Source organism: Zootoca vivipara, chromosome 4, assembly GCF_963506605.1.
Source record: "Zootoca vivipara chromosome 4, rZooViv1.1, whole genome shotgun sequence".
Taxonomy (NCBI): domain Eukaryota; kingdom Metazoa; phylum Chordata; class Lepidosauria; order Squamata; family Lacertidae; genus Zootoca; species Zootoca vivipara.
In genome coordinates, this window is record NC_083279.1 from 88,076,929 (window position 1) to 88,104,287 (window position 27,359).

At 43.9% G+C, this 27,359-nt stretch overlaps 1 protein-coding gene across 5 annotated transcripts in view; it reads right to left on the reverse strand.

The window, feature by feature from the left end:
• FAT3 (FAT atypical cadherin 3) overlaps positions 1–27,359 on the reverse strand; it is a 434,554-nt gene that overhangs the window by 218,367 nt on the left and 188,828 nt on the right. For all 5 annotated transcript variants that reach the window (XM_035116279.2, XM_035116283.2, XM_035116282.2 and 2 more), the window contains exon 3: positions 7,393–7,707. In XM_035116279.2, the coding sequence (XP_034972170.2) occupies positions 7,393–7,707 (315 nt within the window). The remainder of the gene's footprint in view (positions 1–7,392; positions 7,708–27,359) is intronic.

The window sequence follows — 27,359 nt, forward strand, 5'->3', positions numbered from 1 at the left end:
GGGAACGTCTTAGGATGCAGCCTAATTCCCTCTTCTCTTTGGTCCTGCCCCAATCCCATTTTCCGTCAGCAATCATACTGCAGCATTCTGCACTAAACTGGCATTCTGCACAAAATCTCAGGGTCATGGGTTCGAGCCCCATTTGGGTAAAAAAAAAAATCCTGCATTGCAAGGGGGTGGAATAGACAACCCTTGTGGGCCCTTCCAATTCTAGGATTCTATATAGTGCACTGCAGTCACACAATTTTGGAAGTCACCACTATCTGAACTACTGTGGCAAGGCTCTCCAGGAATGCTTGCAGCTGGCATATCAAGTGTAGTTTCAGCTGCTGATGCTAGGTAGGTGATCAGGTAAAGGTAAAGGTAAAGGACCCCTGGATGGTTAAGTCCAGTCAAAGGCGACTCTGGGGTTGCGGCACTCATCTCGCTTTCAGGCTGAGGGAGCCGGCGTCTGTCCACAGACAGCTTTCTGGGTCATGTGGTCAGCATGACTGAACCGCTTCTGGTGCAACGGGACACCGTGATGGAAACCAGAGCGCACGGAAACGCCGTTTACCTTCCCGCCACAGCGGTACCTATTTATCTACTTGCACTGGCATGCGTTTGAACTGCTAGGTGGGCAGGATCCAGTGACCAAGCATGATTCAACCCCCCCCCCCCTGACTGTGTACCTGTTCCTTCAGGCAGAGTGAAATCCCATTAAAAGTTCAAAAGGCACACAAGAGAATAGTTAAAACAACAGCAACAACAACCCATATTTATGAGGCACATAAACTGACCAGCCTGAAGAGGTTTAATTGAATATTTTATGGTATGTGCAACATCACCTATGCTTATTACAGAGCATAAAAGTACCCACGAACCTTTTTATCTCTAAGGAGTAAGGACACATTAAAAGAACATTTATTTACTGTGTGCAAAAGATGGGAAAGATGTTCTAAAACGATTGTGGCAGGAAAAGAATCACTACTTGCTTCAAAGATTCAATTAGTAATATTAGATCTCTTTTTTTTAAAGGGGGGGTAGAGTAATCCACATTATTACTATCCATATTATTGCTATTAATTTGCACGCCACATTAAACCATAGGTTAGCGAAACTATGGTTTGGTTCAATGTCGGGGGAAAGGTTTTGCTCTGCTCCCCGCCACCTCGCACCTGCCGACGATTGAACCCCCAAGAAACCATGAGCAGTAGACCAAGAACAAACCTTGGTTACTGATTATGGTCTGTGTGAGAGAAGACAATCACAAACCCAGGACTACTGGACATTCCAGCAAGCTAGGCTGTGGCGGTACAGCAGAAGAAGAAGAAGAAGAAGCAAGGAAAGAGCAAGGTGGAAACTTTTCAGCAGCTTGTGCCAGCATTGAAGCCTAGTTTGTTCTGACTACAGTAAGCCTCCAACTTGCAAGGGGGTTGCGTTCCAGGTATTGTGTCTAAAGCCAAATTTGTGCATAGTCAAAACGCATTGGGTTCAATGGCAGGTGGGATTGCCAAAGTGTTTCCCCCCTCAGAAGCCCACCTGCTTTTCGACCGATTTTTATTTATTTATATTTGTTTCCCACGCACATAAAGGTGAATGCATGCAATTTAAATGCACCTAAAACGCAGGCTTACCGAACAGTTTGATTTAGTTAAAATATACTGTTTAATTTAGTTAAAATATAGTGCAAACTAGGACACCGCGGACTTGCATTTATTTAGTTGGAAAATGTTTAAACCCTTCTTAAGCGGTGCCTCAACTTATGAATTTAATCCGTTCTGAAGGCACCTTCGTAGGTCGAAAAATTCGTAAGTCGAAAAGCGCCATTGGAAACACGATTTCCCATAGGAACGCATTGGAAACGGGAAAATTCGTAAGTCGAAGCAACCCCACCTAAAAGTTCATAAGTCAAAAAAACCCTATCTGAAACCGCTGCGGTTTCCGTTCGGATGTCGAGGAATTCATAAGCACGTGTGTATTTGCCCCATTCGCACATCGAAAAATTTGGTTGTTGAGTTGTTCGTAAGTCGAGGTACCGCTGTATTTGATGAAAAATTGATTAATACCGTAGTTGATTAGTTGATGTATTTTAATATTTTGCTGAAAGCAGCCCAGAGTGGCTGGGAAATAAATAAATAAATAAATAAATAAATATATTGATTCAATATAAAGACTGATATTTTTTTTTGCTATACTAGTTTCAAGACAATGCTTTTAACGCTGCATAGATTAGAGAGTTTTAACTGTACTGCCTCTGACACTTTGGGTCAGTTCCATATATCCTAAGCAGCTGAAACTGTTCCATCGCTGGTGGCTGCATGGCAGAACAGCTGAAGTTTCTGAAAGGAGGTTCAAGGGCATCCCCACACAGAGAATAATGGAACAATAATCCGACCTACAGCTTCCAAAGGTTTTGTGATGGGAGAGAAAGAGGGCATTGCTGGCAAAGGAACAGGTCATGGAGAAAGGCAATCCTATGCTATAACCAGATGTTTGACAGTACAGTACCAGCTGATTGTCAAACAATATAATCAGGCCCAGTACTTTTCCAAGATGAAAACCTTAGGCGTCAGAAGGCGTTCATCCACATAGTATGGGAATACCATGGGATTGGCTATTGCATTCTGCCTGGTGCTCCCGTCTGTTGCCAAGACTTCTTTCTTTTTTTTAAAAAAAAAGTGTGTGATGGTTTGAATTAAAATTCACTGCTTCCCTCGGAGCACAAAAAAATTGCAATAAATCAATGCAATAAATTACTGCTATGCTTTGCCGTGAAATTAACACCCATATATGGGAAATAAAGCGGCAAATTTATGGCCGCAATCAATCCGTTTTAATGTATATAACTCCATCATTTGTTTTATTTACCTTCCCACCATTCCCTGCCTTTTACTCAGGGGTCAGCAAACTTTTTCAGCAGGGGGCCGGTCCACTGTCCCTCAGACCTTGTGGGGGCCGGACTATATTTTGAAAAAAAGAAAAAAGAAAAAAGAAGAAGAAGAAATTCCTATGCACACTGGGAAGAATGGGATGGGGCAAGGGCAGGCGTAATAAAAAAAGTAAAATAAAATAAAATAAAATTGTGTGCGTTAAAGTGAGGTGGGGAAGGCTTCTCAACAGACAAGCTCACCTACCACCATGCTTCTCATCCTCCCCCCCCCCCTCCCCAAAACACATGCACACAGACCCACAATCGCCCCACGGGGGAAAAGGGCAACAAGTTCAATATGCAGAGAATGGCCGAGGCAAAGGAGGGGTGGCGGCTCCGGAGAAGGGGCACTGGGGGGGTGTCCCTTTACCTATTATGCAAAGCAGCTTGCAATACTTAAAGCATATAGAATACAGTCGTACCTCGGGTTGCGAACACCTCGGGTTACAAACACCTCGGGTTACGAACTGCGCAAACCCGGAAGTATTTTCACCCCGCCCGCGTGCGCAGAAGCACCGCACGCATTTGCGCATGCGCAAAATGGCGTTTTCGGGTTGCGAACTTTTCAGGTTACGAACTGCAATCCGGAACAGATCGCGTTTGTAACCCGAGGTACCACTGTATGCATGTTAAACTATAACACCAAAACATAATGAGAGTGTGCATAGTTGATGAAAAAGCATGCACAGAGGAATGACCAAAGTTAGGACTGTAGACAATATGCAACCTTTCTTAAATTTGGCAAATCAACAACAACAACAACAACAACAACAACAACAACAACAGATCTGATCATTCTTTTGACTTGGAAATACTCTATATGCAGAATGCATACACACATTTTAATGGCTTCAGTATAATGGCATGTGTTTGTTTTGTGAATGTGTTGGGGCAGTTGGTTGCATAAATTATGCATAGGTCATGCTTAATGCTTCAGCCTGCAGGATGGGGAGTAACAAAGCAGGAGTCAAGTAATGAATCATACTGAGATGTACAGTTCATCTAGAATTCTAGGCTGCATTCTAAATAGGTTCCTTGCATTTCTATTGTTTATTTTTTTATCAAGAGTGATAAGTTGGCAGCCTGAACCAATCTTCTTTGACTCCTGCAAATGTCAATCAAGACATAACAGCCAAAAACCACTGGACATGCTGAAGGGACCTGGAGTCCAAAACATAATACGTAATTTCTTTGACCTATGGTGTCAGTTGGGAAGTGGTATAGAGTGAAGGAAATGTTTTCAAAAGTTGTAGAATTATCCCACAATATAATGCTGCATATCTGATATATGGAAGCAAATGTGTGAATTGTTTAAGCAGCAAATGTATTATATTACAGAGCATTATTATTATTATTATTATTATTATTAGAATTTATTTATCATTTACTTATTATTTATTGAATATACACACATCCATGGCAGTTCACTGATAAAGGAACTTGGTTTCTTGCTGCCTTAAGTTTGCATCAGTACCATAGCTTGCTGTTTAGCTGAAATTGTACAATTTTGGTGTTTTAATTTGCTTTCAACAGGTCTGTGGCCGTACAATAAAATTTGTCGTTGTTGCAGGAGAAATCGGTGTCTCTACAAGAATCCAGAAGCAATTGGTGACCGCTGTGTTAAGACATACCTGACGGATACCCAACCTGTCTTCTGAAAAAGGAAAAGTGATTTCACAATCACTCTAGGCAACACCGTTATACCGACGTTGGTTCTGTGTGTGTTTTACATGCTCAATAACCACGCTGCCATTTAGCTTTTGTCCCTTCCATTCCAGAGCAACCCCATGAATGGGTTGATCTTAACACCTCTTGCAGAGTAAGCTTGTTCGAAGCATGATCTCTCTCTCTCCCACGTTCAATGAACATCGCTAATATCTACTGGTTTATGAAGACTTCATTTCAGAAAACTCAGGTTTTATGGATATGAACTCATTGTAGGTGCATGTGCTGTGCCTCACGGTTTGAAATTTGCATCTGTAGTACTATGAAAGGCTTTCCCAACTAACGAAGCAGCAAAATAAATTACAGGGCTAAAGGAAAATCTACAATGTGTTTCCAGAATCTATTACCTTTGGAGAATCCAAGGGAGGGTTTTAAAAGCATCTCTTGAAATCAGACTCAAGAATGAACTGATATAAGCAAGAATCTGCCCTTATTCCCTTATAGGTAGCCATCAAAATACAAAATTCAAGGCTGTACAGCGGGCAGGCATACCGGTGTAGTTAGAGGAGGCATTGATAGTCTAAAAAAATTAGAGGCAAGGGGGAACTTCCCCAAAAGCATAGGAAAATGCTTAAACTGTACTGTAGTTTAAAACCCTTGGTTGAGAAAGGATTCTGGCTAGCCTTTGCTGTTCTTAAGAGCACTAACAAAAGAAGGGCTTTGTTGTTGTTTAGTCGTGCCCGAGTCTTTATGACCCCATGGACCAGAGCACGCCAGACACTCCTGTCTTCCACTGCCTCCCGCAGTTTGGTCAAACTCATGTTGGTAGCTTCACTGTCCAACCATCTCGTCCTCTGTCGTCCCCTTCTCCTTGTGCCCTCTTTTCCAGGGAGGTCTCTTCTCATGAGGTGGTCAAAGTATTGGAGCCTCAGCTTCAGGATCTGTCCTTCCAGGGAGCACTCAGGGCTGATTTCCTTCAGAATGGATAGGTTTGATCTTCTTGCAGTCCATGGGACTCTCAAGAGTCTCCTCCAGAATTAAAAACATCAATTCTTCAGCGATCAGCCTGCTTTATGGTCCAGCTCTCACTTCCATACATCACTACTGGGAAAACCATAGCTTTAACTATACAGACCTTTGTCGGCAAGGTGATGTCTCTGCTTTTTAAGAAGCTTTTCTCCCAAGAAGCAGGCATCTTTTAATTTTGTGACTGCTGTCACCATCTGCTGTGATCATGGAACCCAAGGAAGTAAAATCTCTCACTGCCTCCATTTCTTCCGCTTCTATTTGCCAGGAGGTGATGGGACTCCTTCATGGATCAATGCCCTGTCGTGGTGAAGGGGCTTGAACAACTCAGAGAAGCTATGAGCTATGCCGTGCAGGGCCACCCAAGACGGACAGGTCATAGTGGCGAGTTTTGACTAAACATGATCCACCTGGAGCAGGAACCGGCAAGCCACTCCAGTATCCCTGCCAAGAAAACTTCATGGACAAAGACAACAGGCATATAAAGAAGGGCTACATCTGGTTAAATTCAGAAGATAGGGCTGCCCCAAGTTTCAGGAGGGTGGAATTCCTCAGTCTGGTTGAAATCCTTTAACTACAGGCCTTAAATAGACTAACATCTGTCTCAACAGGAAATGTTCATTGGCTGATACTATCACATGGCCAAAATAGGTATGTATCATTTCATAGGATACCTGAGCACCTGAACTCCAGGGTGACATAAACATTAAACCAAGGCTATCCAAGGTCACTGGAAAGACAGATCCTGAAGCTGAGGCTCCAATACTTTGGCCACCTCATGAGAAGAGAAGACTCCCTGGAAAAGACCCTGATGTTGGGAAAGATGGAGGGCACTAGGAGAAGGGGACGACAGAGGACGAGATGGTTGGACAGTGTTCTCGAAGCTACGAACATGAGTTTGACCAAACTGCGGGAGGCAGTGGAAGACAGGAGTGCCTGGCGTGCTCTGGTCCATGGGGTCACGAAGAGTCGGACGCGACTCAACGACTAAACAACAACAATCCAAGGTCACAAAATGTGAAAATTATCTGCATTTTTGTTTAATGCATAAATCAATTTGTTTACAAACCTATATGATTTCCTGCTTAATTTTTCACTCTTGCATCATGACTAATTGCACGGGTTGATTTAACGCTAAGTGGCGGTTACAAAAAAGACAACCACCCATCAGCCATCAAACTGAGCACTGTGGGAGTCCTTAAGAGCTATTTCTTCGTGGGATTATTCTGTGCCGCGCAATTCCAATTAAACAGAGACCTTCTAATCAGCACTACGCTTCCTTCAACACAGCCAAGAGACTTCTTAGGACAAAGACACCTCTAAGCTGCAACTCGGATGACAGAACTGCCAGTTTTTCACCCCCTTCGTGCATCACGGACAGTTCATAACTGCTAGACTGGTTGACAGCTGATGAAGACTTCCTCAGTTAAGCCATGACAAATGTAGCTCAGGGCCTGGCTTTGATTTCGGTACGTTCCCATTAAGGCACATATCTGAAAAGATGTGCAATAATCATACAAAATCTTTTGTTGAGTCCAGTGCTGCAGGTTGGAAATATTTCTGCTTCACTAAGTTCAACAGACACTATGAATAGATGTGAATTGCAAATAAATATGAGGTCACTAGCACCATGTTGGTTTCTGCCCTATTCATCTATTCTGCCCCATTCACAACAGTGTAACAAAAGGCTGGTCCAGAAAGAGATAAAACATCATGTACACATTAAATCTGCCAGTCCTCTGTACACATATCGTGTCAACAGCATGCAAGGTTGGAAAAAATCTCCTTACCTGTTTTGGTATTGATGATGAAAAAATTCTGGGGGTTCCCACTGGTAATCCTATAGGTCATCTTTTCATTTGTGCTGGAGTCAGGATCTTGAGCCTGTATCTGAATGACTGATACATCCTTAGGAGAGTTTTCCAAAACAGATGGATAATATATGGGTTCAGAAGTCAATGGGGCATTGTCGTTCACATCTTCCACCTCAATGTAGACCTCGATGGTGGTGTAAAGTGGAACAACACCACGATCTGTTGCATACACAGTTAACCAGTAGGACTGAGTCGTCTCTCGGTCCAGGATATCTGCAGTATAAATAACTCCTGCAAAGAAAGATATGGGGGGGGGGAAGAGATTCAGGATTGTTGGTGAAGATAAGAAAACATAACTATTTCAAACACAAGGATGCCCCATTAAGGAAATGTGAGAAAGCATTCTGAAGCCATTGCGTGTTCTTGATTTAAACAATGTGGCTGTTACATTCAAGTCAGCATTTGGACATATCACATCAGTTTTTGGTTATGCGCATCCTTCTTCTCTTTCATTTTCCCTCTCGGATTCCTCCCTTCTTCTCCCATTTCATCATTATCCTGCAGCACTCATTACTAGCTGCATCTCCCCACATGCATACCATGAGCACATGCTGATATATGTCAAGTCTGAGGTTATCATTCATTCATGACATTCAACACACTGCAATTACACTAAAGCTCTGTTTTTGCATTCAGGTCATGCATTCCATGGACAGGCATGGAGGTAGCATAACAGGCTCTGCCTCTCACCTTACACAGACTCACTGAAGGGTCGGGCAGAGCCACTGTGCATGGAACTATACACGAGGAAGGCTGCATCCATGTGAGCAAGCAACTGCCATCAAACAGCTCCTCGATTCCCAAGAGTCTTTCATGGATTCAGCTGCCCATGCAAGTGTTCAATGGATGCACACAAACAGAGAGGCTGCACATGGCACCCGATGCCTTTCCACAGGACCCCTGAATGGGGCATCCTTTTTTGCACAAAGGTGTTTCATTTTTTGGAGCTTTGAAAACTGCGAATTGGACTTCTTTGGACTGTTTCTCTACGGCCTCACTTGACTTTTCCCTAAAAGCAGTTTTAGTAACCATTCCTTGCTTACAATGAAACTGAAGGTTTTATGATGGATTGACTTCTGTGAATGTTGCACTGAGAATTTAAATGGTTTGATTTCAGCAGCACGAATCAAACATCCCTGGTCCCCCGTGAAGAGGCAAAACTGCCACGACAATCACCAAGCAGTGCAGATAGCATTAAGCATACAGTGATAATCCACACCAAGTCCTCCTTCTAAAGCCAAAAAGTGCAACTATGTAATTTCACCACTTTTGGCTATCCTAATCCATTATTAATATTCAGGGATGAAATTGTTTTGAAAGAGATAGTCCAGGACCAAATAATAAGAGATATATTAGCAGGAAAAGCTTCAGGGCAAAATGAGAGGGAAAGAAAGTTGGGTTCAGCTGCATATGGTAGTTAAAGAGTTTAAGTACATCAATTTGTCATTCATGGGAGAAAGATTTAGCTCCTGGGCAGTGCTAATAGAGAATTTTTGATTGTGCCACCCTCTGAACACTTCTCTGAGACTGGCTAGTTTTATGGAAGGTTTCAAACAGCTAGCATGTGATTCTTCCCACAAGCAAGAATCCTTCTTCGTGTACAGCTGTTTTAAACCCAGGTGCCCTGAACCAATCCTGAACTCCAAAAGCAAAGTTTTAAAATGTCTAAAATTAATACCGGTAAGCCAATTAAGAACAGAGAACCACCACCCGGCAACAAAGAGGAAATAAGAATTGACAGATTCGTGCATCCTTAGGCACAGGGCACCTCTCCCCTGGAAAGCTTTTGGTTAAAGATATTGTTTTCAATATAGTTTCCTCTGTTGAGTTAACGTCACTGTTAATCTATATTAACTGGCTCCTATGAAGCATCTTGAAACAATTTCACATTACAATAAAAACTTAAAACCGGTTAAAACAATTACATATATAAAAACAACTTCTAATCCAATACAAATACAAGTCTGGGATTTTTTAAAAACTCCACTTAGAAGGCTTGCTGAAGTGTTGATCCAAAGTGTATTTTTGTTGTGGCTTTAAAGTGGGCTTCTTGGAAAAACAAGAGAGAAATACTTTGATGCATCAATAAAACAAATACAAGGCAAATGCTACGCTTCTGCGGAAGAAATGCCAAACATTCATCTGTTATTTTACAGGAAAGCAAACTTTGCTGGCGTTATTAAGGAACCCACTGTCTAAAATCCCACATAAACGCACAACCTCCCCTCTTTTCATTCCCCCAGTGAGGTGCCCCAAACTGGTCATCTGGAAGAAGCATCCATAATTAGCGGCAAAGCTCCACCTTGTATTTGGTCCGTGTAAAACAGGAAGTGATACATATGCTGAAAAGAACAAGGTCCATTTATCTCTGATTTAAACCCTATGCATATTTATGTGCAAATTCAAAATACCCTTAAGGCTGCTGGCAGTGTGCCAATGCAGCTTTCGTTGATGGATAGGCTGAGCAGAACTTATCTGCTTCCCATAAGCTGCCTCTGCTTTCTCTAAGCCGACTCCTTTGAGCCTCCACTTCACATTGAGTTTAGGCAGGATTGGAGGTGCCACAGATATCTTTACTTTCTGATTCCGAAAGCAAAACACACGCTCAAGATACTCCCTGGTTGTGCCATGAATAACAGTATGAGAGGAGTCAGGAACCAGGGCATGAAGTCAGTAATTAGCACCGGAGAGCAAAGTCAGAACCAAAGGACAAAGCAGGAGTCAGGATAAAGTTGGTTATCCAGAACCAATGTCTACAAAAGGACACAGGAACATACAGTGGTACCTCTACTTACAAATAACTCTACTTACGAATGTTTCTACTTACGAATGGAGCTCCGTCCACCATCTTGGATGCGGTTTAGATAGGATTTTTTCTACTTACGAATTTTTAGATAGGATTTTTTTCTACTTATGATTTTTTTCTCCCAATGCATTCCTATGGGATTCAACTTACAATTTTTTTTGACTTACAAATGTGTGTTCGGAACGCATTAAATTCGTAAGTAGAGGTACCACTGTACCTAAGTTCAAGCTCAAGCAAGACTTGCTATGACTAAGATTGCTTTTGACAATCATGTTTTTGTTTCAGAAAGCCTACCCAGCCATGGAAATTTAACACAAAAGCTTATGATGTAAGTTACAGGTAGGTAGCCGTGTTGGTCTGCTGTAGTCGAAACAAAATAAAAGAATTCCTTCCAGTAAAACCTTAGAGACCAACTAAGTTTGTCATTGGTATGATATGAGCTTTAGTGTGGAAGTGTGCATGCACACGAAAGCTCATACCAATGACAAACTTAGTTGGTCTCTAAGGTGCTACTGGAAGGATATATATATATATATATATATATATATATATATATATATATATATAGGTTTTTTAAAAAAAAAAACTTGCTGGTTTTGCTTAGAGTAAAAAATATGGCAACTTGCTTTTAAGAGTTTCGTTTTTGCCGCTATTTTTCAATGAATACTTTAGTGTGTTTTTTTTATGAACCACTCAAGAGGTTGTTGTAGTCGTTGAAGCAGTAAACAATTATTTGTTAAGTAACAAATTCTAAAGCCACTATACCCAAGCGTCTTAAATGTGACCATAACAAAATACACATTACAATGCATTTGGGGGGGGGGGGAGAACAACAAATATTGATAAATAATGAAAGCTAAGCAGTATGAGGTAACCAAACCATAAAAATCAATACCTTCGCCCCCTCGACACTGGTGTAATCTCAAAAGACTGGTGTAACCCAGCAAAGCATATATTTGGTACCACCAATCAAAACTCAAATGCTTAGGAGAAGAGAAACATATTTGGTGCTAAAAAGATACATTGTTCCTTAACTGAAACAGGAAGCCCATTCATTAGTCTTACTGTCCAGAAGCGTCCAATGAACAGCGCAATGGGTGGATGGAGTCAGTCCAGAGTCTGAGGATGTTAAACCACCTGTGGAGATGATGCAACACACAGACCACTGGCGACCACACAAGTGACCACACAGAACCCAAGTGACCATCTCCTAACAATGGCCTAGTCCGTAGGAAAAGCAATCCTTTGATGGTATGGGAGGTAGCTTCACGTCATTATGAGCTATCCCTGCAAGGTTGATGGTATAGGGAGAAAGAATTTGGCTGCTCCCATTAGCACATGGGGACAGCCATCTTTGTCCCCCTTCTCCGGTTAACCAAGGAAGGGATAGGACACAGTTAGAATTGAGTTACTTCCTGGACTATAAAGCAAGCATTTGCAAATGCTGTACTATCTCGCTGCTCCAAGCCGCTTGAAACTCTAAAGGAGGAGGAGGAGGTGGGGATAGAAAGTAAGGAGCAGCCCTTGGACTACCTTGATCACCCTGCAATGTGCCCCCCCTTCTTTTAAAAAGAGGATGGGGAGAGAGAAAGAGATGGATGCATGTGAAGCCACAAAATGGGATGGAAGGGACTTTCAGTCAGCCACATGTGAAACAGACACGGATCAAATTAAGACCCTTCCATCCATGCCAGCCCATTGGTTCCTTGAAGGGAGTCTAATCAGGGCACTTTCCCCTGCTCTTGGTGTCCATGAAAACTGCTGTTAGGAAGCTGTGGGGCCCAGTTGGCTCATAAAGACTGGGTGAGGTTAGAGGTCTGCTCTACCAGAGAGAGATGATGCTAATGCACATGATGAATCTGGCCACAACTGCAGCTAAGGGTTCGAAATATGTGAATATTCTCCTCAGACTTCTGGAGACTTGATTGCGCAAGTTGTTGGGCAAATTAGGCAAGCATGGGAATAATTTTTTTTTGGGGGGGGGGCACCATTCTACTGCCAAGGATCTGAATGAGAACAACACAGATTAAAAGCACTTGTGTGAGTGATGTGCAGGAATTATTTCAACGTCTGTTGCGCTGCTGAGAAGCCTGCTTTTGAATGGGGATCTCAATGCACAAGAATGCCAAAAGGAGCACACAAGGCACAACAATGATGCAGAAAATAGCTTTTTAAAAAATCCCAAACAAACAGTGCCAGCGTTCAGAAAGGCAGAAACAACCACAACAATAGACCGAAAGCTGTTTGCACATCCTTGTCCAAAACGGTGAGTTCCTTTATTAATATGCAAGTAGATTTCTAGTGTACGCTAACAAATGCTTGCCTCAGCAATAAAAAAAAAAAGCAACCAAAGTTGTGCCATTAGCTGGTGCAAATCAAACATATTTGCATGAAGGTTCTTTAGTTCGTCTAATTAATTCTGATTACTCAGGTTGGAGCAGGGAGTACCAGTCAAGTTTACCCCTTATGTTAATGCACACTCTGTCTCTGAAGGAAACTATGAACATGGAAGAGTTTAAGCGATATAGAAAACTCACAGTGAGTGGCTTAGTTTGGGGGTGGGGAACCAGTAGTTGCTGGACTCCAATTCCCATCAGCCCAAGTCAAGGGTGGTGGGAGTTGCGGTCATGAAACAGCTGGAGGACTGCTGGTCCCCTACTCCTGAATTAAGCAATGTAGAAGAAGAAGAGTTTGGATTTGATATCCCGCTGTATCACTACCCGAAGGAGTCTCAAAGCGGCTAACATTCTCCTTTCCCTTCCTCCCCCACAACAAACACTCTGTGAGGTGAGTGGGGCTGAGAGACTTCAAAGACTAGCCCAAGGTCACCCAGCAGCTGCATGTGGAGGAGCGGAGTCGGGAACCCAGTTCACCAGATTATGAGCCTACCACTCTTAACCACTACACCACACTGGCTCTCTCCATTTAGTTGATCAGGATAGTTTACTCCTATATACCCTACATAGTCAAACCACATCAATATTTATGGAGAATGATTGTGTGTGTGTGTGTGTGTGTGTGCTCTCTCACCAACTAGTGACAGGGAAGCTCTCCCAACTAAAATTTGCTGAGAGTAAGGAAAGCTATCAGTTGAACAGAAACCTGATGGATTGCAAGCCCGCCCTCCAGGATCTTTGCCCATCCTTCCACAAGCCTGCAAATCCAAAATGGACGAGAATCCAGGGGTTGTAATGTCTGCTTCACATGTGAAGCATAAGCAATACCAGACTCCACAACTTGTATTTCCAAGCTAGGAAATATGAGTCTTGGTGCAATGGATTCAAACTACAAGAAAGAAGATTCCACCTAAACATTAGGAAGAACTTCCTGACAGTAAGAGCTGTTTGGCAGTGGAATTTGCTACCAAGGAGTGTGGTGGAGTCTCCTTCTTTGGAGGTCTTTAAGCAGAGGCTTGACAGCCATATGTCAAGAATTCTTTGGTGGTGTTTCCTGCTTGGCAGGGGGTTGGACTGGATGGCCCTTGTGGTCTCTTCCAACTCTATGATTCTATGATTCTATGGTGACATGTCTGTGTTGAAGCACTGCTGGTGGACAGGGTGAGTTAAAGGAACATGGGGGGGGGGGGTACCCAAGAGCGACACATTCAGTGGGTCACTTTAACCCCGTGGGGGGGGGAGGAACTGTGGTCCTTCAGATGATGAAGATGGACTAAAATGTGCCATCAACCCTGACCATTGGCTATGCTCCCAACAGCATCTGGGAGGCCAAAGGTTCCCCAGTCCTCCTTTAACCAGAGTTATACCCACCCACATTAGGTGAGAGACACCAATTATCCAGCCCTTGCTGGCTGCTGCCACACACTTATTGCTTCATCAGACCTCTTTGTCACAGGCTTTGTAAACACCTGTATTCATTAATTAAAACAAAGGAAGATAAAAGAGAAGCCAAGTTGCTGACTGCACGAGTTGCTGCAACCTACACTGCTCAAGTTATTACAATCTTCAAAGCATGGATTTGAATACCGTTTAAGACAGTGAAAGATTATATGGGTGTGCAACCAAAACCAGTACCTTTGGGGTAAATTCTCACCACTGCGTCCACAGCATCCAGTTCAACCTGTCTAGCTCCTTGACATCATTAAGTGGTGGTGTGTATTCCATCACATCGTTCTGTGACACTGGCTGCCATTGCAGAGGCAGCGAAATGCACAATACAGTGGCTTCAGGACATGAGACAAGTTGTGTTAAGATCAATGGGAGGTGTGTAACCACGGGCATGCCATTATTTTTTACGGCTGCCCTGTGTTTCTCTGGACCATTTTCTTTTTCCCACGAAACTGAAGGGGAAAATACAAGTCTAGGTAGATTTCTTTGTTTGTTTATATTTATTTATGTCAGAGATATATGCAATGCCCCTCAACAAAACCCCAGGCTGGCAAGGAGGCACTGTGTACAGAGTTAATTGCAAATCTGATACTGTTTGAAGTGGTACCCTTAAAAATAAAATAATAAATCAACAAGGAATTGTTTTAAGCCTTTGAAACACAAGGTTTCCAGGAATGAGATATAAAAGAGATGAGAAAAGTGAGGCGCTTTGTGCGCAATCAGTTTCAATAGGGGGAAACAAACACTGCGGTTTATCTTATGCTATTTTCGAAATGCTATTTTGTCAGCTAGGTTGCACTTTTTTAAACAGTTCAAGGGAAGATAAGGTTCTTTTAATCGAGTTTCTCTTGTTCTTATCTTTTTAAGATTTCCTTGATCGTTCTCCAATTTCCATTTCCAGTCCTTCTATTAAACGACTGTAACCCCGTGACCTCCATTTACTGGACCACATTTATCTTCGGCTCCTAATTGAGATGTAATATGTCCTCCTGCCAGGCACAGAGTACCCAAGACAACTTGCTTGTAAAAACAGACTGTTGTAGGGGCCTCATTCCAGCTTGAAAAGTCTAGGACAGATATTTTATTTTTATTTTATTTTTTTGCTTCCCACCACCTTACCCCTCTCTTTACAAATGAATTCGTCTTTCCAAGATCCAGCCATGGCAAGTAACTGAGAAGACAACATTGGAGGAGAAGGCAAACAAGACACGCAAATAAATACTATTAATTCCGACCTGAATGGGACTGACCACATAGGGAACACAGTGGAATTAGCCCAAGACAGGCAGCCTTCAAACAAGGTGTTTGATAGTTACCAACTTCTTTTCCTCCATACATGGTGATCCTTTCCCTCCTTTCCTGGTTAGAATAAAAAACATCACCTGAAACAGCAAACAATAGTTTGTGTTTTCCTTAGAAACCAGGATTCCAGTTTCCCTGAAAACAACTTTTGCTGTTTTGTGTGAAATGGGGGGACAGGGGGGACGGACGATTATGGACACTGCTCCTTCAGGAACACAAATATTGTCTTCCTTACTTCAGGAAATTTAGTAAGAAGCACGTAATTACTTTGATTAAAGTATTTATTTACACAAATTGGCAGGCACTGAGCGAAGCATCTTTGTGGCTAGGTGCGCCAGTACAGAAATGCAGAATGGTAAGACAGCTAGCTAAACAGTTCCTACTGCAGAGAGAGAAGAGAGAAAATGTCTCACATGGATAGAAAGAGGATGTTCACTAAGCAGGAAAGTGAAATGGAGGCCAAAACGGCTTGGGCACTTTTGGGAGGAAGGGAAGGATATAGATAGACCTCCGAGTGGTGCAGCAAAAAACCTGCTAGCACATTTGCAAAGATAAGCAGGGTCCGGTATGGTTTCAAATTGGATGGGAACCGCATGCTCATTGTTATGGGGTTGGACTAGATGACTCTCGGGGACCCTCCCAACTCCAAAATTCTATGACTCTGTGAATGGATGATTGAATACTCAGGGTTGGGGGAATCTCGGATGCAATGACTGGTTTTAGGAGTAGCATGTTAAAAGGCAGAAAAAAATAGGAAAATGAGAAAAGTAGATGCAAAACAAAGGGAGGGTGGAAAGAAATAATTACCTGTTCCAAGGAAGGGAGAGCAAATAAAAGCAGCTACCTGAGTTTCAGGGTGACCTGCAGATCAAGTGTGCCTCCAGGAGCACGGAGGTGGGAGGGGGGACCTACCTAAGCCCAAATTATTTGCGCTTTACAGGTCATTGATAGCGAGAATGCGAGCTGTCAAGAAACAAAGACTCTACTAGTTATGGTGTGGCTAGAGACAGGTGACCCTTTCACAGGTTGCCCTTGAGCTAAGTCCACTCACCACCTCACGCCCCTAGGAACCCTCCCAATGAAGCCCAAAGGTGTACAGAGGTATGGACACAGCTTAGCTGACCAAGAGACATCTATGGGGTCAGAGCACACTCTTTAAAGGGGGGGGGGAAGAGATCACCCTTACTCCTATACCACATGTGGTGGACATGTGAGAAAATTTTTAAAAAATGGGGACAAATTTATGAAGAAATCAAAAAGATCCTAGGAATAACATTTCAAAAAAGGCCTGAGGCGCTACTACTAAGCATAATAGGGAAAGAAATACTGAAACCAATGAAAGAAATATTTCTTTATGCGACTGCGGCGGCCAGGATTCTGGTCGCCAAAAGTTGTAAAGAAACCGAGGTTCCTACAATCTTGGAATGGCAAGCTAAACTACAAGAATTGGTCGAAATGGCCTGTCTAACTAACAGCTTATGGGGCAAATCAAGACAAAATTTTGCTACAAAGTGGGGAAAGTATAAGATATATGTGGAAAAATATAGTAAAGGTACACTGCCTATATTAATACTGGATTGAAACTGAAGACTGGCGAGAAGAAGTCTCTCCATGGTAAGCTTGGTAATGAGCTGCAATTCAGCAACTTCTCTTTCTATGGAGAGACCTGGTCTGAATAAGGACATTGGATTCTTATCTCATTATACATGATAAAGCTTTCTTCAGCCATCTCACCCCTTGCTTTTCCTGCAAGACCAATTGCAGTCGTTAACAGTCATCAACAGGTTTACCACTCCTATCAGCCAATCACCCTTTCCCACCACCCTTCTGAGTAATACCCCTCCCCACCCTCTGACTATACATAAGGGTCTGGTGACTTCTGTTTCAGTGTATCTGAAGAAGTGTGCATGCACACGAAAGCTCATACCAATGACAAACTTAGTCGGTCTCTAAGGTGCTACCTTTGAATTATGGTGCTGGAGGAGACTCTTGAGAGTCCCATGGACTGCAAGAAGATCAAACCTATCCATTCTTAAGGAAATCAGCCCTGAGTGCTCCCTGGAAGGACAGATCGTGAAGCTGAGGCTCCAATACTTTGGCCACCTCATGAGAAGAGAAGAATCCTTGGAAAAGACCCTGATGTTGGGAAAGATTGAGGGCACTAGGAGAAGGTGATGACAGAGGATGAGATGGTTGGACAGTGTTCTCGAAGCTACGGACATGAGTTTGACCAAACTGCGGGAGGCAGTGCAAGACAGGAGTGCCTGGCGTGCTATGGTCCATGGGGTCACGAAGAGTCGGACACGACTAAATGACTAAACATCAAACAACAACAACAAAGGTGCTACTGGAAGGAATTTTTTATTTTTTGTATTAGATATGTGAAGGGTTTGTATTTGTATTTGTGTTGTAGTTCTTGCAAATAAAAATAATAAAAATAGTAAATATATGCACATCAAACACTGGGACTTCCCCAGATGGGAAGCACTGTAGCTCGAACTACAACTTTCCTTGTTCTCTATCCGCTTTCTCCAAGCACAATTTTATAAACTTCTACCATGTTGCCTCTAACTGTCCTTTTCTCAAAACTAAAAAGTCGCACACGCTACAACCTTTCTTCAAACGAGCGTCGCTCCATCCCTCCTGAGCATGTTGTGTTATTAATTGCTGTAGGGAATCCTAATAAACTGTATTTACTGAAGTGGACGGTATTTAAATGATCCTCTGTGTTTTAATACTGCAATTAACCTTCCTCGTCCTACTTAATTCCAAGAATCCACACAGCGTGGCATCTACGGCAAACCGCAAACCTCTTCTGTAGTGATGATTCTTCTTCTTTTACAATCGCCGCTGCACATTTTCACTTGATAGTGATAGCAACATTACAGGAGACTCCATGTGAAAGATTCCCTGTGTGAACAGAAACATGACTAAAGGCTACTTTTTGGACTTCACTCATGGTGTTTGAGATGATATGCGGCCAAGCTGCAGGCTGGGGCTGATGTAAGTGGGAGTCCAAAACATCTGGAGAGCACCAGATTTGGGGAAGACCATCCACAGCTAACTCTGCCCATCTCCACTTGCCATCAGCAGAGAGAGAAAGATCAATGGCAACAGCACAGAGAAAAGAAGTGTCAAATGGGCACATGCCAATGATTCCTTTAATTCGCTCACCCTTCTCTATCTGTGTGTGTCTCTCACATACTTTTAGTGAGAATTTATCATCGTAGACACACTTTTGTATGCAGTTTTGAGAAATAGACACACTTTGCACACAATTTTCTCTAACATGGTGCACATTAGCTTGTTATCTTCACTAATATGTGTATTTATATGCACATCATAAGTCAATACATGCATTTTGTACATGCAGAACAACACTGCAAAATTCAGGGGGGAAATGTGAATTTTGAAGGATGGTTGTGTTTCGGTTCATGTGTTCTTCCAGAAAGTGTGAGTTAGGCAGGTTTGTCTCTGAAACTGAGCAGAATTGAATTTCTCTGCCATCTCAGGGTTTCTCAGGGTTCAAGTGAACAACCTAGTTGATCATGTGAGCTTGAAGTCTACTACAGCCGCTGCCTTATCCATTCGTTTATGGTACGGATCGGACATAAACATGGCACAGTGTGTTAAAAGTAACACAGAGAAATAATGCTGCAAATGTATGAATGATGAACCACTACAATCTGAACTGGACGAATGGTTGCATTTGATCCTCATGAAATAGAGCTCATGAAAAGCTCATAAATCAAGCAGGGCTCATGAAATGCTTATTAATCTAGGTTAGGTTGAGCAATTAGTCACCTCTTAGCTAAATCTGGTCCCTTGAGAGGTGATCCCTGCTCCCTCAGCTTCCAGTTCTGTGATCCTTACTCCTGCAGCTCCAATACCTTCTCTACTACACATGCAATGGGTCAACCCCAACACTACCTTGAATATTGCTTCCCAGTTTACCCCTCTGTCGACTTCATTCCCACTCCTCTGCTTCCCCCATGCCTCATCAAAGCAGGGACCTGTCTTCTTTCCATTCTGATGGTGTGCTATCTATATAAATAAAAACGTAAATGTCTGTTTGTATATAATCAAAAATCTCCGAAAGTGCCTGGCCGATTGCCTTGAAATCTTGACACAATGTTGCATGCAAATATGTGAGTTTTTGCATATACTTATATTATATAGATGTCACACCTGTGTCAGGTAAAAACACGATTTTGTGTAAAAATAGCGGCATCTGTTGGACGTCAAAGCAACAGACGCTATTGTTGTTGTTGTTTAGTCGTTTAGTCGTGTCCGACTCTTCGTGACCCCATGGACCAGAGCACGCCAGGCACTCCTGTCTTCCACTGCCTCCCACAGTTTGGTCAAACTCATGTTCATAGCTTCGAGAACACTGTCCAACCATCTCGTCCTCTGTCGTCCCCTTCTCCTAGTGCCCTCCATCTTTCCCAACATCAAGGTCTTTTCCAAGGATTCTTCTCTTCTCATGATTTTTACACACGATTTTGTGTAAAAATAGCGGCATCTGTTGGACGTCAAAGCAACAGACGCTATAGTATGTTCTTTACTCCCAGGACGCCGCGGGGAATGTGGTGGCGTCGTTCCAACGCGAGCGCACAGAGGGTGTTGGGAGCATGTGGTTGGCGGCTCCTTCTGGGAGTGTGGGGGGCGGGATCCTCTCCCTCCGCCGCCGGCGCCTCGGCTCTCCCCGTCGCCCTCGACATGTTCACTTTCGCTAAGGACCCAAAGGTGGGCCACCTGCCCCCTCGCCTGCCGGAATCCGCCGGGGGAACCGGGCAGAGTCTCCCCAACATGTCCAGACAGTATGTGATTGGGAGAGGGGGGGCTCAGGGTGGAAGGTGGCATCATGCGGGGGGATATGGTGTCACCCGCCGGGGGAACAGAGGGAGGGGTGTTGTTATGTCGTGCGTCTGCCCTGGTAAACGGGGGCCCTGACGGAGCCACAGCAACGTGTAACCGGGTACAGCTAGTTATTAATATAATTTCATCTTCAAGAACAACAGAGTGTTCTTGAGACTTACCTCCAAGTAAGTGTGGGCAAGTTTTAGCTCCCAATCTACATAATGGGATTAAAATATGCACTCACCAAGTTTAGCAATTGATCAAGTCACTTCCTTCCCATCTGTGTTGGATTGGAAAGGGTTTAAGGTGGGGAGAGCTACACCATGTGAGACATGGATCAGAGCTGGGGGATGCTAAGCATTTGGTGCCACCCATTATCACAGTGCCATTGGTCCATCAGATTGGCAGTGGTTCACCAGGGGTTCAGAGAGGGCACATCCTCAGCCCGACCCTGGAGATGCTGCCGGGACCTCCTGTATGAAAAGGATGTGCTCTGGCACTCGGCCACAGCCCTTCCCTTGCCGTTGGCAGCCATGGCCCTCCGAAGAACATTTGCATTCCCGGCATGAGGGCTCTTTTAACATGCGCGCTACCCAGCAAGCATCTGGTGCCAGGCAATTGAAGTGCCAGTTCCATTAGGTGGCACTAAGTGTCGTGAATCAACGGAAACATCTGCTAATTCTTACAACAGGCAGCCAAAACAAGCCAAGGGGGACAAAACAAACACATGCAAAGGCGCGCACATACCCTTACCCACAGATTACAAATTTTTGGCACGGGGAGCACTCCGCAACGTAAGATCAGTGCAAAGATCTCACACATCATTAACCAGCAAGCTTAACTGAGTCACTGTGCAAACATCCCCCAACTATTGTGCTGGGACACGGCGCGCAAAACTAGCCAGGATGCTGCGACAGAAAACTAATGCGAGAGCTGCAGCATTTATGTTACAATGTGGTGGAATTGGCCAACGGGTAATTCTCTCTCTCTCTCTCTCTCTCTCTCTCCCTTTCTCCGCAACCCCCTCTCTCCAGTTTGAATCCAGCAGGCAAATAAATGGAGCATTATTAACAGAAACGAAAAAAAAATCTCGGGGAAAACCAAGGCAGTGTAATGCTGCTATGCTATTCTGCGAAACCAAAAGCAAAGAGCCTTGTGGCACCTTAAGGTCTTTATTATGGTGTGACTTTAATGGGTTATTAAAATCCACTTATCAGACACACAGAGTGTAGTCCTCGATGTGCACATGTGAATAATGGCAGCCATACACATATAAAAACATAATAAAACATCAAACATTAAGAAACTTTCCTATACAGGGCTGCCTTCAGACGTCTTCTAAAAGTTGCACAGTAGTGTTATTTATCTCCTTGGCTCAGGGGTATTATCCAATGAAAATAGGTGCATCCTAAGGAAAAGTTGGACATTCCAGGATCACAACAGAAACCAGGACTCATGAGAAACCAGGACTATTTCTGTAAATCCAGGACTGTCCCTGGAAAATAGGGGCACTTGGAGGGTCTATAAATATTTTTGTGTGCATTAAATGTTAATAGGTTGAGATAACCAGGCATTTACATTGCCACATTGGCGGGGTACAAATAATAAATTATTATTATATTATTATTCCTGCTGTGCTGAAATATTCAAGCATAATATAAAAACCCCTTTCCAAGCAGAGCACAAACTCTGCAACTTGCCGTTTTGCCATCTAACACTTCCTTTGAGCATGAACACACGGAAGGTTATTAGGTTTGCAAACATTGAGGAAACTCTGTAAGTTGCATAATCAAAATGTAAGGCTTATTTGCTTATTTATTGTTTGCATTAGCCCCCTCTTTGTTTGTTTGTTTGTTTGTTTGTTTCTCTTTCTCCTTCTTTCTTTCTTTCAAAAAGTGAAATTCAAAGAGACTTACAAAAAGCAACATTAAAACTGAGGGTGAAACAACCATAATATTTCTTATATATTAAACAGATCCAACTCCACTCCACTAAGAAAGATAAGTAGAAAATGAAGATACAAAGACCTAGGGGAAGAAGGATGTTTTTGCCTGGTGTGTAGAAACAGGGGAGCTGCTAGGTGTACCTCCCTGGGGAGAGCATTCCATAAATGGGGAGGGACCGTATAAATCCCTCTGCGGAAGTTCATCAGGTACATACCTGAAGCCCACACTCAGTGACCATGAAACTGAGGTTGAATAGCTCAGCTGGTTAGAGCGTGGTGCTGATAATGCCAAGGTTGCAGGTTCGATCCTCGTACAGGACAACTGCACATTCCCTCATTGACTAGATGATATCCGGGGTTGCTTCCAACTCCACGATTCTATGAATTCTATGAAACTCAAAGGGTGGACTTAAGTAACTCACCTGCCTCAAAGGGTTGCTTAAAACAAAACAGGGAGGAAGTGTGGCCAATGAAAGTGCAAGCTGACGATTTGATCAAGCGGCAATCAGAAGGATGATCAAGTCGATTCACAGAAAGAAGACCAGAGTACAAAAGCTGCAGAAAGCTGGTGTACAATTGTGTCGACCTGTGGGGGGAAATCCACACCACATACATAGAAGGGAGGGCAACGTATTGAACCAGCTCATACCTGGTGGCAACGAAGCTGGTCTCTGGGGGTCCCCAAAGCAGAAGTGGGTAAGCGATCATTATTCTTTCCTTCCCTACTCTGGCATTTTGTCATTTAATTAAAATGATAACAGATTGGTTCTGCAGTTACTTTTCAAAGCTTCACAGCTATTAATGTTAAGACTCAAGTTGTGTAAGCACTTTCCAGTTCTCTCCAGTAGGTTAATCTTCAAAAAAGGATCCAAGAGTGTCTCATATTTATATTTTAAATGCGGGCAAATTATTCCTGAGACAGAAAAGGTTGTATTAATGATTCAGAAAACTGTGTAACAGGTTCATTCCACTGGAAATGGGAGCAGAAATTCCCACAGTTCACATGTTCTTTAGAGGCCAGGTATGGAAATCATGTTTGATATAGATTTTTAAGTAAGCAAACGTTACGTAAATATTTTTATTTATCACATTGTTTTTGGCTTTTCCCTTGCATTGAGATTAATTACTGGTACCATAAATAATTATGTATGTTTTGGCCACAGCAGATAGCAAGATGAGCCATGTCAGTTTTAGTGGAAGCGTAACTGCAGTAGAATGGAAACAGCGTTGATTGCGGCAAACCTATTGCAGGGTCGAAACTGCTACTTCCTCACATCCTCAATAACAGGGACACATGCTGACTTGAGATGCTTGCTGTTCTGTAGTTATCTAGGCATATCTCAAAATGGAAAGGATGCCTACTTGTTGTTTTCTGCGCTTGCCCCCTTTCAGCATCGGTTTACATGCTCAATGAAGCTGCTTCTCTATAGATTTCGTGCAGCAGTTTGGTCGCTCTCACACTGCCACAAAGGAAACAAATTCACAGACAATTGCTTTTGTTTTGTTTTTTGCAATCCTCCCAGTTCACAAATAGCCACACCACATGTTATGTTGAAAGCAAATGCTCATTAATACTTCAGCAACATATAAAAGGTAAAGAGACCCCTGAGTGTTAGCTCCAGTCGCGGACGACTCTGGGGTTGCGGCACTCATCTCACTTTACTGGCCAAGGGAGCCGGCATACAGCTTCCGGGTCATGTGGCCAGCATGACTAAGCCGCATCTGGCGAACCAGAGCAGCGCACGGAAACACCGTTTACCTTCCCGCTAGAGTGGTACCTATTTATCTACTTGCACTTTGACTTGCTTTCAAACTGCTAGGTTGGTAGGAGCAGGGACCAAACAATGGGAGCTCACCCCGTCGCGGGGATTCGAACCTCTGACCTTCTGATTGGCGAGCCCTAGGCTCAGTGGTTTACACCACAGCGCCACCTGCTGTGGAAAATATGGGTGGAAAATAAGGGAAGCGTATCAACCCATTATGAATTACACCACCTCTCAGAGAAAGCACTGGACAGGAAAGCCGCGTGCATGCAGGAAAATTTGAGGTGAATTCACAAGGACTGAGACAAGAGGATCACCCTCCCTCTGATTTGGCTTCATGATGATGCAGTATAGCCAATGACATTTGTCTCCATAAGCATTTGAAACCCAGGAGAGTGAGGACTGCCCCTTATGGGTAACTACGAGAGGGGGGGGGAATGGTTGCCAGTAGCACCAGGGAGACTCAAATTCCATTGGTACCAGCAAAGGTGGAGCTGTGCACCCAGGGGCTTGGCTATGGGGGCGTGGCAAGCGTCCCAGTGGGTGGGGCGAGTGTCCTAGGGGCCGCTGCCCGTGGCGAGCATCCCAGGGGGGCGCCACCAGGGCAAGCATCCCAGGGGGCGAGCCGCCCATGGAGGGCTGCTTCCTGGGCGGGAGGGAACTGCACCGCTTTGCCAGCAACCTTCCTCCCTTCCCCTTTCATTTTGACAGCTCAGAGGAGGCTCCCTCCTGCGCAGGAAGCAGCCCGGGAGCGGGGGGCAACAGCGTGCCACCCGCCTGCAACTCCCAAGCCTCTCCTGAGCTGTCAAAACGAGGGGGGAAGGCGCAGCTCCCCTTTCCCCGACAGCTTGGGGTAGGCTTGTGAGTCGTGGGCAGGTGGTACGCCAAATGTCACTCCCTCAGTGATGACACCCGGGTCAGACCGCGCGCCCCCCCCCTCTGCCCCTGGGTACCAGGACCATGAACAATGCATAGAAAGGCAGCCATAGGTGTGGGGAGTGGCTTTCATAACAATGTTCTCTTATATCTAAGGAAAGGTCCATCTAACATTTGGATTACCCATAGAATTCACTCGGGGTTTTTTGGACAGAAAGGATCATTGTGCCATGACTTCCTCCTGTCATTTTACCACAGAGACAATTCCTTTGCAAAATCCCTCTCTTTAACCTCACAGTAGGCCAATTTGCCCTCTCTATTCCACAGTGTAGAGGATGTTCAGAATCTTGCACACGCAGTTCCTGATGTGACTCGAGCTTCAATCACCGGCTTCATTAATCATCTCCTTTATTAAAACGTTGTTTCAACATAATTATATGTTGCCACATAATCATCTACTGTAATGGCTCTACAGCCGACTCGGAAAACAGGACCTCCGCACAATTAAAACAAAATTACACTTTCTGACCTCAACAGTAAAGCAGCCACTGTCGGGAAATCCTACATAAATGTTTCACGCTCCAAACTAATTAAAGACCGCCTTTCCTGTATAGCCAGTTCACAGATACGAGAGTCACCTTGGGAGGGATGGTTCCAAGTCAGACCATTGGTCCATCTAGCTCAGTACTGTCCACACTGACTGGCAGCAGCTCTCTGGGGTTCTACGACTGGCCTCTCTCCCAATCCTACCTGGAGAAGCCGGGGGACCTCTTGGGTGCAAAACAGATGTTCTACCAATGGGATATTCATTCATTCATATACTTTTTTGCACTAGCCAAAGGCCACGGCATGGTTCACAAGGGGAACAAAAGGGGAAAAAAACAGCAATAACCATAAAAACATTTTTTTTAAAAAAAAAACATTTAGCACTACCGGTGCAATAAACCATGGTCAAGTCTCCTAGAGATTATTTGTTGCATAAACTAGAATAGCAGGGAAATCTCAGGTGAAATATGCCAGCTTAAATGTCCAAATCCCCTTTGCAGTTAACTGCTATTTTATCTAGCTCTTTTCTCCTGATCTTCTTAGCTGCCAACGCATATAATGCTACTTTATAAGTTCCAAAGTCATCAGTATCGTTCAGCAGCCATTTCACCCTTTCCACCCTGTTAGAGTGCATTCCATTCGTAAGCAGGGGTTTTATAAATTGGTCTCTTGGATCTACTGGTTTGTATAGCAGGCATTGCAATAAATAATGGTCCAGATCCTCTACAGAGGGTTGCTCACATATACAAAGTCTCTCCTCGTACTGAACCGAACAAAGCGCCGGGTGAGGATATGATGCCGCCAGAGCTATTTAAGGCACATATGGAATGGTGGCAATCCATCCTGGCCAAGCTCTGCACTCATATTCATAATACAGCTCAAATGCCTGCCAGCTGGAAACTGAATATCACCGTGCCAATATATAAGAAAGGGGATAAAACCCTCCCCCAAAATTACCGTCCTATTAGCCTGCTGGACATCCCCTCCAAACTCTATGCCCGCCATCTGCTTACAAAATTACCAATGGGATATGTCACTTCACTTCCCTCTATTAGTCTAACAGGGAATGACCCTTCCCTCCCCCCAGTGAGTTTTCCATGTGAGGATGCATGCAAAATCAATATCCCTACCCTGGAAATTGAAATGGCACAGTCTGCTCCACCAATCCAGGATTTTTAACATCAAATTTTGCTAGATGCATGAAGACCAGGCCACTGGTTGTGGGGCATCTGGTTCTGAAAAAGAGGCCGGGGGTAGGGGTCTGAAGAGGGTAGGGGTCTGATTTGGTGCAAAAAAGGACCTTCCCCACTGCCTCCACCTGCTTACTCCCCATGCCTAGTTGTTTTTTGACCCTAGATGGCTCGTTTCTTATTCCAGTACCCAGCAAAGGTAAAAGCGTGTTCAGCAAATATACTGCATTGCGGGTGGGATAGTTCATTTCTACTTACTACAGGGGTAACCATCATGGTGTCTTCAATAAGTTGCAGGACTACAATTCTCATCAGCCCAGCCAGCATGGCCAGTGGACAAGGATGATGGGAGCTGCAGTCCAACAACGGGCCCGGGGGGGGGGGAGAGACCATGTCAGTCACCCCTGCCTTATTTGCTACTTGTTCACTGGTTTGTTTGTTTTTCAGGCCCTACAGATACACATGGATATGACCAACTGGAGCAGAACGAGCTTTAAACAAACTATCACCTGGAGCAGGGGTCAGCAAACTTTTCAGCAGGGGGCCGGTACACTGTCCCTCAGACCTTGTGGGGGGGCCGGACCATTTTTTTTTAAAAAAATGAACAAATTCCTATGCCCCACAAATAACCCAGAGATGCATTTTAAATATAAGGACACATTCTACTCATGTAAAAACATGCTGTCCGCGGGCTGGATTTAGAAGGCGATTGGGCTGCATCTGGCCCCCGGGCCTTAGTTTGGGAACCGC